Source organism: Hemiscyllium ocellatum, chromosome 9 (genome assembly GCF_020745735.1).
Source record: "Hemiscyllium ocellatum isolate sHemOce1 chromosome 9, sHemOce1.pat.X.cur, whole genome shotgun sequence".
NCBI lineage: Eukaryota > Metazoa > Chordata > Chondrichthyes > Orectolobiformes > Hemiscylliidae > Hemiscyllium > Hemiscyllium ocellatum.
The window spans coordinates 90,648,082-90,669,138 of record NC_083409.1 but is presented as its reverse complement, the minus strand read 5'-3'; the positions used below and the strand labels follow the sequence as shown (position 1 = coordinate 90,669,138).

The 21,057-nt window shown below is 42.3% G+C and overlaps 1 protein-coding gene across 1 annotated transcript in view; it reads right to left on the bottom strand.

Annotated features, from left to right (window-relative positions):
* Positions 1–5,673: 5,673 nt before the first annotated feature.
* The window catches only part of LOC132818814 (SLIT and NTRK-like protein 1), a 53,899-nt gene continuing 38,515 nt past the window's right edge, over positions 5,674–21,057 (bottom strand). Inside the window, exons 4-5 of the mRNA XM_060829915.1 lie at positions 20,750–20,908; positions 5,674–6,794 (exon numbers count right to left, since the gene is read on the bottom strand). Of these exons, the coding sequence (XP_060685898.1) occupies positions 6,448–6,794; positions 20,750–20,908 (506 nt within the window). The 3' untranslated portion in view covers positions 5,674–6,447. The remainder of the gene's footprint in view (positions 6,795–20,749; positions 20,909–21,057) is intronic.

The window sequence follows — 21,057 nt, the reverse complement described above, 5'->3', positions numbered from 1 at the left end:
CACATTTCTTGCAACCTTGACTATCTCCATGTCTTCTGTAAATTTGGATATGTAGCTTTTAAACTCATCAATTAAGTCAATAGTTAAACCAGTGAATAGTTGAAACACTAAGGCAAAGTCTTGTAGGACACCACTCATAACATTCCACCAATTAGGCGACCTGGCCATTATCCCTAATCTCTGACTCTTGCTGTTCAGATAATTACAGCATAAGGTCAATACTTTTCCTTCAGTTTTTTGAGATTCAACACAAACTAATTCTCTCTTGCAATGAACTTTTTTCAAATGTCTTCTGGAAAGCCATATAAATAAGATCCATTAGCAATCCCCAGTCTGTTACTTCAGTCTCCAGTTCAAAATGTTCAATCAGATTTTTTGATCTTGATCTCCCTTTTATAAAGCCTCATAACTCTCTCTGATCACTTATGAATTTTCGAGGTATTTAGTCACCCTATCCATAATTACAATCGCAAATTTTCTATTAATGTTAGGCTAAACTACCTTTATTTTTCAGTTTTCTTTGATCATATTTGATAAAATTGCAGTGTGTGATATTTTCCAATCTAAAGGAAGGCGTCTGGATCAAGAGAAATTCAGAAAAGTAGTTTAAACATCTGCATAATCCTTGGCTATTTCTTTTACACAGTGGGACAGAAACCCATCTGATCCTTGTGATATTTAATGTTATTCACACACAAGCATGTGAATTACTGAGCAGGAATAGGCCATTTAGCCCTTTAAGCTTGCTCCACCATTTAATAAGATTATGACTGATCTAATTGTAACCACAACTCTACATTTCCACCTAATCCCAAATGCCTTTCATTGCCTTGCTTACCAAGAATCTACCTATATCAGTCTCAAAAATATTCAAAAACTCTACTTCACAACCCTTTGATTTAGTACCATATGAATACCATTTGGAAATCTAAATACAATACATCCATGAATTCTAATTTACAGCACATTACTTCTTTAAAGAGCTTGAATAAATTGATAAAACACAATTTCCTTTTCTCCACATGATGCTGACTGTTTGATTACTTTGAATTTTTCTAAGTGCCCTGTTACAACTTCTTTAATAATAGATTCTAACATTTCCCTATGGCAGATGTTAAGCTAACTGGCCTGTCATATCCTGTTCTTTTTTAATCTCCCCTCCCATGCAAAATATCTTCTCAATTCATTTCCTTATTTTCCATTTTTAATTCCCCAGACTGATATTGTAAAAGAGCAAAGTTCATTTTTTAAACTCTTTTCCTCTTCGTGGATGCATTATCTGTTTTTATATTTCTAGTTAGCTTTCTGTCATCACTTTTTAAAAATGTTCTGTTCAATCTTCTGGCCTGGTACACACCTTTGCATAATTAACTACTTTTTATTTCATAATATCTTTAACTTTTTTGGTTAATCATCTGTAATCTTACTAACCATGCTTTCTATATTCTCATCCAAATCATTTACATAAATGATGATTAACAGTGGATCCAGCACCTGTCATTGTGGCTCACCACTGGTCAAGGCCTCCAGACTGAACAAGAACCCTTTACACCATTCTTTGTCTCCTGCTGTCAAGCCAATTTTGTATCCAATTTGCTAGCCCTGCCTGGATCCCACGTCATCTAAACTTACCAGGCAAAACCTTGTCAAAGTCCATGTTGACAAAGTCTACTACTCTGCCTTCATCCACCTTCTTGGTCACCTCTTCAAACTTGGAAATGATGCATTTGGTTCCCTGATCCAAGTCATTTACATAGATTGTAGCTAGCTGAGGCCCAAGAATTGATCCTTGTGGTACAACACTTATAACTGCCTACCATTCATTCACATTCTATCACCTTAATTTCTCACTGAAATATATTGATACTGTCTGTTCTGAAGTATTCCCTTTAATATCTGCAATTGCATCTCTTTACCTAACCCTTTGTCTAGTGTAGAGTTCACTTTAGCCAGATTTGTTTTCTTGCCTTCAGAACTGTTCTTATTTAAGTTTAAAATATTAGTCTTGGACCCACTCGTCCCTTCTTCAAACTGAATGCATATTATAGTATGATCACAGCAATCTGGGGCACATTTACTATGTGGTCATTAATTAATCCTCTCTTGTTGCATAATATCTATGGCTGCTGTCTAGTTGACCCTATATATTGTTCTAAGGAACCATCATCAAAACATTTTATGAATTTCTCTTTGAGGCTATGTTTGCCCATCTGATTTTTGTAGTCTGTATGTTGATTGACACCCCCAATGACATATTACTGAAAACTTCTATTAATTCTTCCTTTACACTCCATCCTATCATTTTGTTACTTTTCGGGAGCCTGTATATCACCATAGATCTTTCCATTGTCAATTCTCACCTTAACACAAACCACTTCCACTTCCTGGTTTTCAAAGCTTAGATCTCCATTCTTGTGCTATGCACCTATTAACTAACAGAGACACCCACCACCTTTATCTCATGTTTACCCCTGACTAACACACCTAACACTGTGGACAATTTAGCATGGCCAATTCACCTGACCTGCATATCTTTGGATTGTGGAAGGAAACCAGAGCACCCGGAGGAAACCCACACAAACACAGGAGAATGTACAAACTCTACTCAGACAGGCGGGAATCAAACCTAGAACCCTGGTGCTGTGAGGCAACAGTGCTAACCACTGAGCCACCATGCCGCTCATAAATATGAAATATTACTAAATTGGAACAGTCCCTGTTTAGTAGTTAAATAATCTATTATTCTTTTAAATTTTCCTACCAAGGTTAAAGTTACATCATTTATTCTTTCTTGTCTTTGTATTTAACTGTAGAGTAAGAATAAAGTGTACTTTGGTGAAAGCTGAATCGTGAAACCAATTGAATTACATCCAGAACACAGTGCCTTACGCTTGCCTTTAAATGAGATACGAATTAGGCTCAAGGTTACTTCCTTGATATATTTGAAGGGGGTTTATTTTGGCCCATCACAATAGGGCTATTAGTTTAATCCTTTTATTATTTTTGTAACCTTTTACCTTATCTGTTGATTTGCTAGGAGATGTGAACTGCCCTCAATCCCATCCAAACAAACTGAAGGAACCTTAAACCTGATGGACAATTGCAAAGGCTGAACCCCAAACCTTTGGGTCTCCTTAGATGCCTTACTTGCAGTTACACTGTTGTCCTTGACCACTGACCATATCAACTAATGGGTGTTACTGGGTCTTCATTACTTTTATGTTGCTTTTGATAATGTTGGTGAGACCATATATCTATTTCAAACGTAGTTTCCTGGGGATGTCTGACATGCTGTTATACTGTAACTACTGACAAAAAATAATGATTTAATATGTCCGCCATTTCTTCACTTTCACTGACAATCACTGTGATGCGTTTGCAATGACCCTTATGCTCTTGATCACAATTTTCTTAATAAGCTTGTGATTTTTTTTATGACAGTAATGATGTTGTTGATGTACACGGGGAGGAATATTGCCTGCTGACTAATTTTACCATGCTCATATTTTGAGTGGCCCTACTCCATAATAATCAAAAAGTAAAAAAACTGTTATCTGTTGTCAAGCTGAAATAAATTCTGGAAAAGTTCAGCTCTCTATCTTTTCAACCATTCATCCATATCTTGTTTCCCTTAAGCACTTTACATGCCATTCAGTTTCCATTGTAGGGGTGTATGCACTTTCCCACAGTCCGGAAACCCTGTAACTTGATATGAGTGCTGCTGTGCTAAACTGCACCAACCTCACACTCAAATATTTTCCATTATTGTTCATCTGATTATCCGTTAACTTTTTCTTCCAATTTGACTATGTTAAATCATCTCTCATTCTATATTAGTTTGCTTAACTCCCACCAACCTCTGACCCTGTAGATTCCTTCTCTGCATTAATGTTACACAGAATTTACAGTGCAGAACCATTCACTGTGGGCAATTTGCTAATGTTTATGTTGAATGTGAGTTCCTCTCTTTGTGTTTCACTTAAACTCTATGCATGTTGCTTTCTGTTCCTTTCTCACTCGTGTGCTTTCCAGTTTCCTTTTAAATCCATTTACCTTATTCATCTTTACTACTGCTTGGATTCCCTTATGTGTCTCACTTACAATCACACTCCACTGTCCCTGACCACAGACCTGATCAACTGAAGAGTGAAACTGCTTCAGCACATCGAAGCAATGTTCCCTCATTCTATGATCTCACAGTTCCACATGCTTAACATTCTCTTGTGAAATTCTGTGGATCTCCAACCCTCACTCCCACCTTTCCTCTCCCTGTATATGTTTTATTCTTTCATGGGATGTGGGCAGCACTGGCTAAGCCAGCATTTGTTGCCTGTCCCTAATAACTTTGAGAAGGTGATAGTGAGCTGTCTTCTTAAATGCTATGGAATGAATGATTATTTACTCTTAAAAGATCATTAAAAATCTTGAAAAATTGACCAAATTGGTATAATATTCAACTGATGTGAAAATTCTAAGAAACCCTTTAGAATTGCACAGGTTTCACTGTTGAAAACATTGCTTTGAGGAAAGAAGATTCTCCTGAATTCACTTTTTTTTTACATTTAAGGTATTCATTTAGCTTCTATGAAAAATAGAAACTTCTTTTTAATCTGCATTTTTCCATTCTTCCTGTTGCTAACCAGTTCCGAATCATTAATCAGGAGTATTCAACATTGTATACTTAACTGTATGATGTCGCAGAAAACAGTCTTGAATTTTTAAAAAATTTTGCCTCCATTTTACTTACAATATTCTTTCCTGCATAATGTTGACACCTTCTCTGTAGATCCCCACATATTCTTTATCTCTTTTGTTCAGTTCCCTGTTCAGCCGTGGGCAAAGACGAATTTCAGTTAGGGCAACCACATTTTATTCTTACAGCAACAACAAAAACGCCATTTGGAATTAAGTAACTTTAACATAGAGGCTTAGGTATGAAATTCCTTAACCAGCCTCCAACTGAAGGATGAAGGGAAGTGTAATCTTCAGACAATCTCACCAAGCAACAGCTTGCGGATAAGAAGGGGAGAAGGAAGAGACCACTGTGGAATTTGAGGTGTAATAGTTTTGGTCTTGGAAGACCAAAACACTATAAGATATAGGAGCAGAAAGAGGTCATTCAGCCCATCGACTCCACTCTGCCATTCAATCTGCTGATATGTTTCTCAAACCCATTCTGCTGCCTTCTCCCTGTAACCCTTGATGCCCTTACTAATCAAGAATCTATCTATCTATGTCTTAAGTCACTCAATGACCTGACCTTGAACAGACTTCTGCAGCAATGAGTTCCACGGATTCACTACCCTCTGACTGAAGAAACACCTCCTCATCTTAATTCTAGCAGGTCATCCCTTCAGTATGAGGCTGCGTCCCCCAGGTCCTAGTCTCTCCTGCTAGTGGAAACACTTTCTTCACATGCACTCTATCCAGGCCTCTCAATATGACCAGGATATGGAAGATAAGCAATATATTGAGACACTTTGGCTATGATTGGATTAAGCTGAAAATGTGTTGCTGGAAAAGCGCAGCAGGTCAGGCAGCATCCAAGGAACAGGAGATTCGACATTTCGGGCAGAAGCCCTTCTTCAGGAATGGTTCCTGAAAGATTCCTGAAGAAGGGCTTATGCCCGAAACGTCGAATCTCCTGTTCCTTGGATGCTGCCTGACCTGCTGCGCTTTTCCAGCAACACATTTTCGGCTCTGATCTCCAGCATCTGCAGACCTCACTTTCTCCTCTATGATTGGATTAAGTATATTATTACAATTTCTTTTCCCTTTCCCTAGTTTCATGTCTCACACCTCATACTTTAGCAGACACACATTTTGGTCTTTTATTCTCTTCACTATTGGTACTTTCCACACTATTTCAATGTTATATTGCTACACTTCCGTATTTTCCCTCGAAGATAAATCTCACAATTTTGCCTTCCGTTCAAAAGTGCAGTCATCCAATTGTGCAGTTCTCGCTCTCCTCATCATATAGAGGTCTTCAGCAACTAATATATGTCTCAATTAGAGGGAGTATTTTTGAATTCCTATTTAACATGGAAGAGTTTGGATCTCTGACCAATTCTCTGGGGAGAGGAGTGTGTACAGGCATTGCATCATTTTGAATATATGGACAAGTTAAAGCAAAGGGTTATTTTGGTCATGAGAGTGTTAACTTGACCTTTCCATCATTGCGATGCTGATGAATCTGTTGCCAGTTTGCTGAATTTTCTATTTTTCTTCCTAAGTCCAACATTTACATTTGTTTTTCTTATGAACTGTAAAGAGAACATTTCCAATGACATTCAGAAATAACCTTTGGCTATCACATGTAATGAAGAGAGAGATAAGACTTGGGAGTCTCGTTAGAAATAAGTTGGCCTTTCTTAAAATAGTGCATACCCTGAATAACAGAGCAGTTTGATAGAGTTTGAGGTGGCGGCCTGTTGAATGTTCCTCTTAAATGGAAACATGTATATCCGGTTCATCTTCAGCTTTCACTTCTGTTTGAATGTAATTGTCCTCAATGTATCCATCATCTTCATCTAGACCATGAGGATACGTCGTTCTCTCTCTGATGTTCTCCATCTCATTACTGCGTGGCATATTCGCACTAAATGTGTCGTGGTCTTGGCTGATGGCGTCATGCTCTGGTAGAAGCTGGTGACTGTAGCTGGTGAGGTATTTGTGAAAGAGTTTAAATTTTGCACCGATTGCAATCAAGGCTGAGAAGGCGATAGCAATGACCAAAACCCCGACAAGATAGTACCACTCCTTGCCGCCTTCTGTTTGTGGGGCACCTGAAGCTGGAAGTTTCAATAAAGTAATGTTAATAAAATATTAAACTACATGCACACCAATCCATGTTCATATGTTGACTTTGAAGAAACGTTTGTCTTAGTTTAGCATGAAAGCTGTACAGAAGAATATACGTATTAACATTGAGTACAACACCACTGACTATAATATGAAAATCTGTACATGATGCATTTTTGTCATTTACATAAATGATTTGGTTGTGAACATAAGAGGTACAGTTAGTAAATTTGCAGATGACATCAAAATTGGAGGTGTAGAAGACAGCGAAGAGGGTTACATCAGATTACAACAGGTTCTTGACTAGATGGGCCAATGGGCTGAGAAGTGGCAGATGGAGTTTAATTCAGATAAATGTGAAGTGCCGCATTTTGGGAAAGCAAACCTTAGCAGGACTTATACACTTAATGGTAAGGTCCTAGGGAGTGTTGCTGAACAAAGAGACTTTGGAGTGCAGGTTCATAGCTCCTTGAGATTGGAGTCACAGGTAGATAGGATAATGAAGAAGGCAAAAACAATGACTGCAGATACTGGAAACCAGATTCTGGATTAGTGGTGTTGGAAAAGCACAGCAGTTCAGGCAGCATCCGAAGAGCAGTAAAATCGACGTTTCGGGCAAAAGCCCTTCATCAGGAATACAGTCAGAGTGCCTGAAGGGTGGAGAGATAAATGAGAGAAGGGTGGGGAGAAAGTAGCACAGAGTACAATAGGTGAGTGGTGGTGGGGATGAAGGTGATAGGTCAGAGAGGAGGGTGGAGTGGATAGGTGGAAAAGAAGATAGGCAGGTCGGACAAGTCATGGGGATAGTGCTGAGCTGGAAATTTGGAACTGGGGTGAGGTGGGGGAAAGGGAAATGAGGAAACTGTTGAAGTTCACATTGATGCCCTGGGGTTGAAGTGTTCCAAGGCGGAAGATGAGGCGTTCTTCCTCCAGGCTTCACGTGGTGAGGAAGCGGCGGTGAAAGAGGCCCAGGACCTCCATGCCCTCGGCAGAGTGGGAGGGGGAGTTGAAATGTTGGGCCACGGGGCAGTGTGGTTGATTGGTGCAGGTGTCCCAGAGATGTTCCCTAAAGCGCTCTGCTAGGAGGCGTGCAGTCTCCCCAATGTAGAGGAGTCCGCATCGGGAGCAATGGATACAATAAATGATATTGGTGGATGTGCAGGTAAAACTTTGATGGATGTGGAAGGCTGCTTTAGGGCCTTGGATGGAGGTGAGGGAGGAGGTATGAGCGCAGGTTTTGCAATTCCTGCGGTGGCAGGGGAAGGTGCCAAGATGGGAGGGTGGATTGTAGGGGGGCGTGGACCTGACCAGGTAGTCACGGAGGGAACGGTCTTTACGGAAGGCGGAAAGGGGTGGGGAGGGAAATATATCCCTGCTGGTGGGGTCTGTTTGGAGGTGGCGGAAATGTCGGCAGATGATTTGGTTTATGCGAAGGTTGGTAGGGTGGAAGGTGAGCACCAGGGGGGTTCTGTCCTTGTTACGGTTGGAGGGGTGGGGTCTGAGGGTGGAGGTGCATGATGTGGATGAGATGCATTGGAGGGCATCTTTAACCATGTGGGAAGGGAAATTGTGGTCTGTAAAGAAGGGGGCCATCTGGTGTGTTCTGTGGTGGAACTAGTCCTCCTGGGAGCAGATGCAGCGGAGGCGGAGGAATTGAGAATAGGGGATGGCATTTTTGCAGGAGATAAGGTGGGAAGAGGTATAATCCAGGTAGCTGTGGGAGTTGGTGGGTTTGCAAAATATGTCGGTGTCAAGTCGGTCATCACTAATGGAGATGGAGAGGTCCAGGAAGGTGTCAGAGATAGTCCAGGTAAATTTAAGATCAGGGTAGAATGCGTTGGTGAAGTTGATGAATTGCTCATGGGAGTATGAGGTGGCACCAATGCGGTCATTAATGTCGTGGAGGAAGAGGTGGGGAATGGTGCCGGTGTAATTACGGATGATAGACTGTTCTACGTAGCCAACAAAGAGACAGGTATAGCTGGGGCCCATGCAAGTGCCCATGGCTACCTTTGGTCTGGAGAATGTCGGAGGATTCGAAGGAGAAATTGTTAAGGGGGAGGACCAGTTCGGCCAAACGAATGAGAGCATCGGTGGAAGGGTACTGTTGGGGACGTTGGGAGAGGAAGGGCTTGGAGGCCCTGGTCATGACGGATGGAGGTGTAGAGGGATTGGATATCCATGGTGAAGATGATGCGTTGGTGGCCGGGGAAATGGAAGTCTTGGAGGAGGTGGAGGCCATGGGTAATTTCTCGAACGTACTTGGGGAGTTCCTGGACTAGGGGGGATAGGACAGTGTCGAGGTAGATAGAAATGAGTTTTGTGGGGCAGAAGCATGCTGAGACAAAAGGCCGGCCAGGGTAGTCAGGCTTGTGGATCTTGGGAAGGAGGTAGAACCGGGCAGTGAGGGGTTCCCGGACTATGAGGTTGGAAGCTGTGGGTGGGAGATCTCCTGAGGTGATGAGGTTCTGTATGGTCTGGGAGATGATGGTTTGGTGATGGGGAGTGGGGTCATGGTCGAGGGGGTGGTAGGAGGAGGTGTCCTCGAGTTGGTGTCTGGTTTCAGCGGTGTAGAGGTCAGTGCGCCAGACTACCACTGCACCCACTTTATCTGCTGATTTGATGGTGAGGTCAGGATTGGAGCAGAGGGATTGGAGGGCTGCGCGTTGTGAGGGTCAGAGGTTGGAGTGGGGGAGGGGGTAGACAGGTTGAGGTGGTTAATGTCCCGGCGGCAGTTGGAAATGAAGAGGTCGAGGGCGGGTAATAGGCCAGCACAGGGTGTCCAGGTGGATGGATTGTGTTGGAGGCGGGCGAAGGAGTCCTCGGAAGGTGGGCGGGAGTCCTGATTGTGAAAGTAAGCTCGGAGGCAGAGGCAGCGGAAGAAGTGTTCGCGTCACGGTGTGTATTAAATTCATTGATGCATGGGCGGCGGGGGATGAAGGTGAGTCCTTTGCTGAGGACTGATCATTCATCCTCAGTGAGGGGGAGGTCTGGAGGGAACGTGAAAACTCGGCAGGGCTGGGAGCTAGGGACTGGTGTGGGTGTGGAGCTGGGAGTGGGTGCACAGCCTGTAATTGAAGTTGGTGTGGTGGTGGGGGAATAGGGGTAGAGTCAAGAGCAGGGGTGGTGTTCCCCTCAGGGTTCTGGGGGGCAGGGATGGTGATAGTGGGATCTGTAGGAGGCATGTCAGCACAATGCAGATGAGTGGCGTTGGTGGGGGCGAAGTCACTGAGCGTGTGACATCAGCGATGAATGTGAGGGGGGGAAGTGATGTCACGTGTGGTGCATGAGGAATTATGAGGGGTGTAAGTGGCTGTGGAAGCGGCCATGATGGGGGTGGAAGTGATGTCATCAATCAGCGTGGGGTTGGTGGCTGTACCAGCCGCATGGCTAATGATGTCCGAGCAGTTCCAGAGGCCGGGGGAATCTTCTGGAATGTTTGAGGAACGCTGGTTATGGAGGTGGATAGAAGGCGTTTGGTATGCTTTCCTTTATTGGTCAGAGTATTGAGTACAGGAGTTGGGAGGTTATGTTGCGGCTGTACAGGACATTGGTAAGGCCACTTTTGGAATATTGTGTGCAATTCTGGTCTCCTTCCTATCGGAAAGATGTTGTGAAACTTGAAAGGGTTAGGAAAAGATTTACAAAGATGTTTCCAGGATTGGAGGATTTGAGCTATAGGGAGAGGCTGAACGGGCTGGGGCTGTTTTCCCTGGAGCGTCGAAGGCTGAGGGGTGACCTTATAGAGGTTTACAAAATTATGAGGGGCATGGATAGGGTAAATAGACAAGGTCTCTTCCCTGGAGTCAGGGACTCCAGAACTGGAGGGCATAGGTTTAGGGTGAGAGGGGAAAGATATAAAAGAGATCTAAGGGGCAACTTTTTCACACAGAAGGTGGTACGTGTATGGAATGAGCTGCCAGAGGATGTGGTGGAGGCTGGTACAATTGCAACATTTAAGAGGCATTTGGATGAGTATATGAATAGGAAGGGTTTGGTGGGATTATGAGCCGGATGCTGGCAGGTGGGACTAGACAGGGTTGGGATATCTGGTTGGCATGGACGGGTTGGACCGAAGGGTCTGTTTCCATGCTGTACATCTCTATGACTCTATGACTCTATGTATCTGGACCTGAATACAACATTTGTCATCAAATATGATGAAACTATGAATAGCTGAGAACACTGATTTATTGCTCTCAATAGCTTCATGCCTTCCCCTACTAAACAGGGAAGAACTTTTAATCACAAACTACAAGAAAAACAACAGCAAATATTTTGACCACTTTTCAGTTAGTTCAGTCTTAATGCCAATTGTGCCTTGTGTGTTAGTGGAAACTTCCTATTATCTCGACATAATCCCAGCACTTGGAATCTGGGAAAATGGTTCATCTCAAATCTTCACAGATTATTAAGCTATATAGAGAAAGCATACACAAAAAGGATATTTTTTCTCCGACTAAATAGCTCTCTCCTTTTTGTTTTCTTGTGCCACCAGCAATATATTAGATGATTGAATCTTCCCATGTTATTATTTTATTGTCAATAAAAAGTAATTAATGATTTTAACCTGAGTCAAACCACTTGGCAAAAAAGATAAGTTCAAACCCAGGTTCTTGAGGAGAGATATTAGAGAGAGAGGATCATCCAGGGATCATTTTCTGAAGCGTGGGACCTCTTTTTCACTGGAGCTGCTTCTCTGTCCCCAGCACTTTCTAACTCCTAAACTAAACCAAACTAGAAAACTCCCTGAACTGGGAGAACTGACCATTCTAATTCATCATACAAATGTTTTTTAAAAAATCTAAAAGTCTTTTCCCTGATTGTTGCCTTGGGCATTATCTGTAAGCCATTAGCAAAGACCCCAAACCTTAGACAAATCAGAACCTCTGCCTTTTGCAACCTCTTTTGAAAAAGAAAATCGAGGTTAACATAACTTTGTTAAAGGAGCTGCATTGTCACATGGGCCATGGACATTACCCCGAGGAAGTTCTGTAGAATTGTCCTAGAGCTGAGATGACTGACCTCCAACAATCACAATCATCTTCCTATCTGCCAGATATGACTCCAACCTCCCAGTGTCGAGTTTGCCTCCTGATACCCCTTGATCCCAGTTTTGCGAGAGCTTCTTGATGCCACATTTGATCGAATGTGGCTTTGATGCCAAGGGCTGTCATTCTCACCTCACCTCACCTCTGAAATTCAATTCTTTTGTCTATCTTTGATCCAAGGTAATTAGGTCAGGAGCTGAGTGGCCCTGGTGGAACCCAAACTCGGCATCACCAAGCAGTTTATTGTTGATCAGGTACTGTTTGATAGTACTGTTAATGTCACCTTCCATCACTTCACTAATCATCGAGAAATGACTGGTGGGGGCTGCAATTGGCCGGGTTAGATTTGTGTACAGGACATATGTGGGCATTTTCCACATTGTTGGGTCAATGCCAATTTTGTAACTACACTGGAAAAGCTAGTGTTGGGGAATGGCAAGTTCTGGAGCACAAGTCTTTAGTACTATGGCTGGAATGTTTTTAGGGCCCATAGCTTTTGCAGAGCGTTGATCTGATATGCTGGTCATGAAATCGCTTGTCTATCTTTTGCTGCTTATGTTGTCTGGCATGCAAGTAGTCCTGTTTGGGTTGATTCCCTGGCTTGATGGTATAGGTTGAGTGGGGGACATGCTGGGTCATGAGGTTATAGATTGTGCTGGAGTACAATGCTGCTGCTGAAGGACTGTGCGGTGGTCACACTTACTGATACTGTCATGGATAGATGTATTTGCAACTGACAGATTGGTAATGATGAGATCAAGCATGTTTTTCCCTCATGTTAGTTCCCTCACCACCTGATGCAGACCCAGTCCAGCAAATATGTCCTTTAGGACCCGACCAGCTTGTACAATAGTACTGTTACCAAGCTACTCTGTGTGGTGGACAATGAAATCTCCCATCCAGAGTATGTTTTGTGTTCCTGCCATCCTCAGTGCTTCCTCCAAGTGTTGTTCAACAAAGAGGAGTATCAATACATCACCTGAGGGAGGACAGTACATGGTAATCAGCAGGAGGTTTCCTTGTCCATGTTTAACCTGAAGTCTCCAGATGTTAGTATGGCTGACTTTGGAGTGGTTGGACAATATTTTATTTTGAGTACTTGAAAGGCAACAAGTTTATTCTACTTAGCAAGCAATGTGGACTTAAGATATAACTATTAGTCCTAGCCCAGGGATTCTCAACAGTCAGATTTTGCTTCATAGGAGATTTTGTTCTGATTATAGAAAATGCTTACTTTCTTGTAAGTACACATTTTAAAAAATAGTGGGAGAAAGCCTGAGCTATTATTGAAATCACTAACTCACGCTCAAATTTGCCTCGAGATCATTAGGGGATTCTGTAAAGAAAAGCATGAGCAAAGTGTTGATTTCAATGAATAAGTAAATTAACTATTAAATAGTTAAGGCAAATTTCTATGGACTGCATTGTGTTGGCAGCAACTGCAGAGGTGTTTTGGCAAGGACAACTCACAGCATGTAACGGCAGTCAAAGGACATACTTTCACTAATTGGTGCCTTATCTCATGGTGCTTTACACACTCCCAAATAATTTATCAGATTAGGAGGGTAGCTAGCAAAAATATTGGGCCTTCCTTAATCAAAATAGAAAGTGCAGTGCAGCAGATAGTGTTCTTATTAGTCTAACTCTGCCTATACAGTATTTCAACCTTGTATTTTTACCCTCAAACAATCTGATCCATCCAGAGTGTTCAGTAAAATGTGAAGCACATCATGACAGAAGACATTTTAACATACTACTCAATAACGTTAAAAGAATTATCTCAAGTTCTCCTGCCTAGTCTATCACCTCGCATATCAGAACAGGAATTGCAAATAGAGCATGGAGACTATTTAATGATCTATCCTGATGTAATAGACCCAAGTCCCAAAAAGTGTGTGGATGTCAGGGCTTCCAAAACAGTAGGGTCTTGAGATAAGAGTTTGCTGTCACCAGCTCTGATCCCTGAGTGGACTTTTCAAAATATTCACATTTTACCTCTGGAGGGTGTGGCCTAATTGATTGTTCACTGTCTGCCAAAACATTAACTCTGATTTCTGTCCTCAGATGCTACGAGACCTGCTGAGCTTTTCCAGCAATTTCAGTTTTTGTTTCTGACTTCCAACATCCACAGTTCTTTTGTTTTTTATTTTGCTCACTGTTTGAGAGGGTGTGTGAAAGGGTGGGTGTTCATTCTGCTCAGCTCTTCATCAACTGTCCCACAGGGGAAATTGAAGGAGATGGCTTGAGAAAGGAATGAGGAGATGCAGCGTATCAGTGGGGTGAGGGCAAGTTGAGGGGGCTGCTGAAGAGAAAGGGTAATGAGGAAGATGTGAAGGACACATTCAACTCATTTCACCTCTGCTACTGCGACTGAAACCCTTCCCACACTCCGTTCCATGCCTGTAGGTTCCCCTTCCCCCACGTCTCCATTCAGGTCTTCTGCCATGCTCAACACTAACTGGAACCCTGCTCATTTTCAGTCAGAGTGCCACACAAAGTCTAGTGCATGAAACTAGGGTCACACCGATTAGTCATCGAGGAAACACTGGTGTTGGTCATAGTGGTCAGCAAGTCCATCTTAAAACTGAGTGTAGTGAAACGGCATTGCAATATGCCCAAAGTCACAGTCAGCATGGACACTGTGGAAGAAAGGCTGAACAGGGTGGGGAGGGAATTACAAAAAAAAACAGAATTGCACATCAGACAGGCGATTTTATTGCAGCCTAATACTGCTCTCTGAAAATTCAATTTGTTTTGCCCCATCCTTCAAATACTCATTTACTTCCCTTGTAAAATCATCATAAATTTCTCCATCATTATTTCTAGAAAGGGAGTGTCAATGTCTTTATTAACTCCTGCATAAAGGTATGTTCTTAACTTCTCCTTTCATTCTTTTAGTAAAGATTCTAAATTTATTGTGTTATAAATATGGGGTTTATAAGATTGTTATGGTTCATGATTATGCCTTTAAGTGAAGGTGAAACGAAAGGATTCTGAAGTCTGCGTGACAACAAGCCCAGGGGAGTCTGTGCTTGTTTTTTATTTCAAAAAATAAGGTGAAAGGTCTTCATAATTGGAAGGTACCTGGGGGAGGGGGGGGGGGGTTAGGGTTCAGGGATGGGTTGCTTGGGAGAGTGGTGCAAACCAAGGAATGGCGAAGGGAACAATCCTCGCGGAAGGCAGAGATGGGTGGGAAGGGGAAACTGTTCTTGGTGGTGGGGTCTAGTTGGAGTTGGCAGAAGTGTTTAAGGATGATGCGTTGGAAGCAGAGATTGCTAGGGGAGATAGGTGAGGACTCTGTCTTTATTGTGTTTGGTGGGGGGTGGTTTAGAACAGTGGAATGGGGAGTAGATTCGGTGCAGCAGATGGCTGTCTAGACAGACATTTACTACAAACCTACAGACTCCCATAACTACCTGGACCAAACCTCCTCCCAACCAATATCCTGCAAGAACTTCATCCCATTCTCCAAATTCCTCCGCTTCCACCACATCTGCTCAGACAAGGAGACATTTTTCTCGCGAGCATCTCAGATATCCACCTATTTTGAACAAAGTGCTTTTCCTTCCTTTGTCATCCAGATAGCCCTTTGCAACACCACCTCTATTCTCTGTTCCAGTGCTCTAAACCTCCCTGCCCACCAAATGCAATAAAGACAGGGTCCTCTTGTCCTCACCTACCACACCAACAGTTTCCGCACCCATTGCATTATCCTTAGACACTTCTGCCAACTTCAACTAGACCATGCCACCAAGAACATCTTCCCGTCCCCACCCCTCTCTGCCTTCTGCAAGGTTTGTGGCACTCTCCCCACCAACCCTGCCGAATCCCCAGGTACCTTCCCCTGCAACTGGAAAAGATGCAAAACCTGCCAGCAAAACCACCTTCCCCCCCTCCCCCCCCCCCCACCCCCCATCACCTCCATCCAGGGCCCCAAACAGTCCTTCCAGGTGAGACAGAGGTTCACCTGCCTCTCTTCCAACTTGGTTTACTGCATCAGGTGCTCCTCCCCATGTGGTCTTCTCTACTTCGGGGAGACCGGACTTAAACTTAGGGAACAGTTCGCCGAGCATCTCAGCTGGGCACACAGGGGCTAAGTGGATATCCCAGTCACCGCTCATTTCAATTCTCCCTCCCACTCCCTTTTCGACATGATCATCCTTGGCCTCCTCCGTTGTCACAATGAACCAAACCGCAAATTGGAGGAACAACGCCTCATCTTCTGCCTGGGCAGCCTACAGCCCGGAGGGCTCAAAATTAAGTTCTCCAGTTTTAAATAACCTCCCTTCCTATTCCCTGACTCGCATCCCAGCCTCTCCCCCTCCCTTCCACTCCTCGCTGCCACCAACCTCGCATTGACCAACCAGGTCATACATTCTACCTGTCTTCATCTATCCCCACTTCACCACCCAGTCCCCACCTCCCCCTTTCTCTGCAGCTCTCCCTTCACCCACCCCCAGTGCTGAAGAAAAGTCTGGGAAAGAGGCAGCAGCTAGGGGCAAAGGTTTCTATGGTTCAGCACACTGAGTGTGAGTGAGTGCTCACATTTGGAGTGAAAAGACTAAGTCATGAGGATTTGAAACAGAACTGGAAAATTCAGGTAGTTTGTACTGAAAGTGTATGGTTAGGAAAACCCTCAACAGGAAGTTCCAGAGGTAATGGTCACAAATCCTTTGATGTGCCATATCACATAGGATTGGTTCTGAGAGAAATAAATCTACACTTAAAAGACTGAGAAAGTATTATTGTGAAGTTGGCTTTTTGATTGCGCTAAAAGTAGAAAAGTATAAGTGGCCTACAAGAATAGTATTTAGTATGTTTATTCTATTTGTTCCAATAAAAGTCTTAAAATATCCAATCTCGCTTTGCCATCCTTTCAACTATTAACTGGCCATTCAAATTTCTTTTAAAAAGTTTCTACTGTCTATAGGAATTATGACAATGGTCATTTTTTATCGCACCCATAACCTGTGGGTATGAGTTTTCTCCATTTACCTTCCCATCCTTCACAATTTATAATGTATCCTTATCTTGTTCTTTTGCTTTTTTTCAAAAATAGTTATAATTTGTCACCTTCATGCCTCAGGTATCTTCAGTGTTGTGTTGATTGGCTTCACAACTTTCCTAAAATTGTGCATCCAAAACTGGAAACAACATTCAAGCGAATGTTTTATCTATGATTTGCGTAGATACCTCTTTGCTTTGGTAATTGCTACAAGGGTGGAAATGATTCAGTGATTTAAAAAAAGCTACAATAGTGAGTGGTCTTTCACTTCCTCTTTCACTTCTGAAACTACGGATTTATTTGTAAATGTGAAGTACCAATTGAAAGATTGCTGAAGGTATCATCAATGAGGTTAGTGATTGCAACATTTCATCAGATAAAACTGATAGACCACAAGGTTGCAAGCACTTTACACTACAGTCATACTGATTGCTCAATATATTTCATATTATTTGAAATGAACAGGCCAGATCCTATTTCGAAACCTTAAGAACCTGGGGCTTATTTTTACCTTCAGTACTTGAATGGTAACTGGCGGAATGATCATCTGCTTATTATAGATTTGATCTAAGGTTTAGTTTCATTGAAGTTGATATTAGTTGTTGCTCATAGCTGCAGGAAAATGCGTTTTCCCTAGTGGTGAAATAGATAGAGGATGCTGTAGTCCCTCTTGTGGCAAAATATAACAAACATGAGAGAGTACTGCATTCATGAGACATGCATGAGTTTGTATTCTTGGAGCTCTATAAGTGACCGTCTGGAGTCATTACATTGACGTATATTATATTCCAAAATTCCTAAATAGGTAGACTATCAATAAATTAAGAATAAGTTACCTGGAGATGCTTTTCAAGCTTTTGAATATTCCCTTTTTTTGTGACAGAAAGAACGTCCAGATGAGTAAGATGCAGGATATTGGAAATGTATTAAGGTGCTCTCAGACTGGAATAAGGTATATAGAGAAAATGTAATATCTATTGCACTTCCAATTTGACATGTTTTGCCCTTTGGCTATATACATGACACGGGACAAAGTGAGGACTGCAGTTGCTGGAGATCAGAGTCGAGAGTGTGGTGCTGGAAAAGCACAGCAGATCAAGCAGCATCCGAGGAGCAGGAGAGTCGATGTTTCATGCATAAGCCCCTCATCAGGCTTATGCCTGAAATGTCGACTCTCCTGCTCCTCGGAGACTGCCTGATCTGCTGTGCTTTTCCAGCACCACACTCTCGACTAGATACATGACATGGAATGTACTTTATAAATATGAAGTTCATTACAATCGTATTGAGTGGACCATGCTGTAATGGTCACCAAAATCTTTTATACTTTTAAAAATGTTATGAATAAAGCCTATCTCTTTTTTTTTAAAAAATTTCCTTCCCTCCACCTCCACCCCAGTATTTACCAATCTTAGCGGAGTGTAAGTTATGCCCCTGTGGTCTCAATGTTACTATGTCATTGTACTCTCCTGAAAGCATTATGTAATAAACTGTGTAACTGCTTCACAAAATGTAATATGAGGCTTTATTTACCAGATATATATGCAGATTTTAAAACACAAAACCCAGTTCAGAATGAACAGAGACAGTAAACAAAGTAGATGGTGACATCTTGAAAAATGTGCATAATACAGAGGAGGAAGTGCTGGATGTTTTGAAACACATAAAAGTGCATAAATCTCCATGACCTGATCAGGTGTATCCTAGAACTTTGTGGGAAGCAAGGGAAGTGATTGCTAGGCCCCTTGCTGAGATATTTGTATCATCGATAGTCACAGGTGAGGTGCCGGGAGACTGAAGGTTAACTAATCTGGTGCCACTGTTTAAGAAGGGTGGTAAGGACAAGCCAGGGAATTATTGACCAGTGAGCCTGATGTCAATGGTGGGCAAGTTGTTGGAGAGAATTCTGAGGGACAGGATGTACATGTATTTGGAAAGGCAAGGACTGATTAGGGATGGTCAACATGGCTTTGTGCATGGGAAATCATGTCTCAAAAACTTGATTGAATTTTTTGAAGAAGTTAAAAAAGAGGACTGGTGAGAGCAGAGTGGTGGACATGATCTATATGCACGTCAGGTGTTCGGCAAGGTTCCCCATGGGATATTGGTTAGCAAGATTAGATCTCACGGAATACAGGGAGAACTAGCCATTTGGATACAGAATGGGCTCAAAGGTGAAAGACAGAGGGTGATGGTGGAGGGTTGTTTTTCACACTGGAGGCCTGTGACCAGTGGAGTGCCACAAGGATCGGTGCTGGGTTCACTTTTTTTGTCATTTATATAAATGATTTGGATGTGAGCACAAGAGGAATAGTTAGTAAGTTTGCAGATGACACCAAAATTGGAGGTGTAGTGGACAGCGAAGAAGGTTACCTCAGATTACAATGGGATCTTGATCAGATGGGCCAATGGGTTGAGATGTGGCAAATGGAATTTAATTTAGATAAATGTGAAGTGCTGCATTTTGGGAAAGCAAATCTTAACAGGACCTATACACGAAATGAAAAGGTCCTAGGCTGAACAAAGAGACCTTGGAGTGCAGGTTCATAGCTCCTTGAAAGTGGAGTCGCAGGTAGATAGGATAGTGAAGAAGGCGTTTGGTATGCTTTCCTTTATTGGTCAGAGTATTGAGTACAGGAGTTGGGAGGTCACGTTGTGGCTGTATAGGACATTGGTTAGGCTACTTTTTGAATATTGTGTACAATTCTGTTCTCCTTCCTATCAGAAGGATATTGTGCAACTTGAAAGAATTCAGAAAAGATTTACAAGGATGTTGCCAGGGTTGGAGGATTTGATCAATAGGGAGAGGTTGAATAGCTAGGGCCGATTTCCCTGGAGCATTGGAGGCTGAGGAGTGACCTTATAGAGGTTTATAAAATCATGAGGGGCATGGATAAGATAAATAGACCAAGTTAAAAATCAAACAATACCAGGTTATAGTCCAAGGAAACAACCACCTGATGAAGGAGTGCCGCTCCGTAAGCTGGTGCTTCCAATTAAACCTGTGGGACGATAACCTGGTGTTGTATGATTTTTAACTTTGTATACCCCAGTCCAACACCGGCACCTCCAACTCATAAATAGACAAAGTTTCTTCTCTGGTGTGGGGTAGTCCAGAATTAGAGGTCATAGGTTTAGGGTGAGAGGGGAAAGATTTAAGAAAAGACCCTCTAGATGAAAAAGGCAACTTTTTCATCTAGAGGGTAGTATGTGAATGGAATGGCTGGCAGAGCTGTGGAGGCTATTAGAATTGCAACATTTAAAAGGCATCTGGATGGGTATATGAATAGGAAGGGTTTGGAGGGATATGGGCCGGGTGCTGGAAGATGGGACTAGATTGGGTTGGCATATCTGGTCGGCATGGACAAGCTGGACCGAAGGGTCTGTTTCCGTCTGTTCATCTGTATGACTCTAAGTAACTATCAACAAAGAAATCAAAATATTGAAAAGCACCTAAGAGAATGGTGTCTACACATTGAATTCTGAAGAGAAATAAATAGAAGTGCCAATAAAAAAAGTTATTGGTTACAATAGTTTTGTATCTAAAACATTTTTAACACATTATGTTATGGCAGGACCATTCTTAAAAATCTTTAAAAAGATTTAAATATTAAAGGGGAAGTTAGGAAAAGTTTCTGCAGAGAGAATATGGAATGCTTTGGGTCATAGCATATCAAGGTTCAGTCAATATTATTACCACTTGAAGTAAAGATGCAGATGAATATATATTGCACTTGGTAGGTTAAAAAATCGTTAATGCAGACATTTTTGTACCGTGTGGCTGACCTTTCTCATATTAAAATCAGGTTATCTGAACACAACTAACTACATCATACAGATATTTTTGAGAAATATGAAGTAATTTACAAAGATTGTGCATTTGACTTACTCTGGTTGGTGACAACTGTGACCGTGGAATTTGACATATTTGAATTTGCAAAGCGAAGAAATCTTTCGGACTTTCCTGGGCAGGATGAGAGATCTAGATTCAGCAAATCCTTGCCCTGGAGCTCTGGCGGGCTCACACACTGAATGTCTTCTGCGAGGTCTAACAGAAAGATGGAAAGACTTTCACAATACTCTTTACTCAACACATTCAGGGTCATAAGAAAGAATTTTCAAGTTGTGGTCATTTCACTTCGAGATCTGGACAAACACAAATTGTGTCTCTTGATGCAGTTGATAAATTGGCTGGTG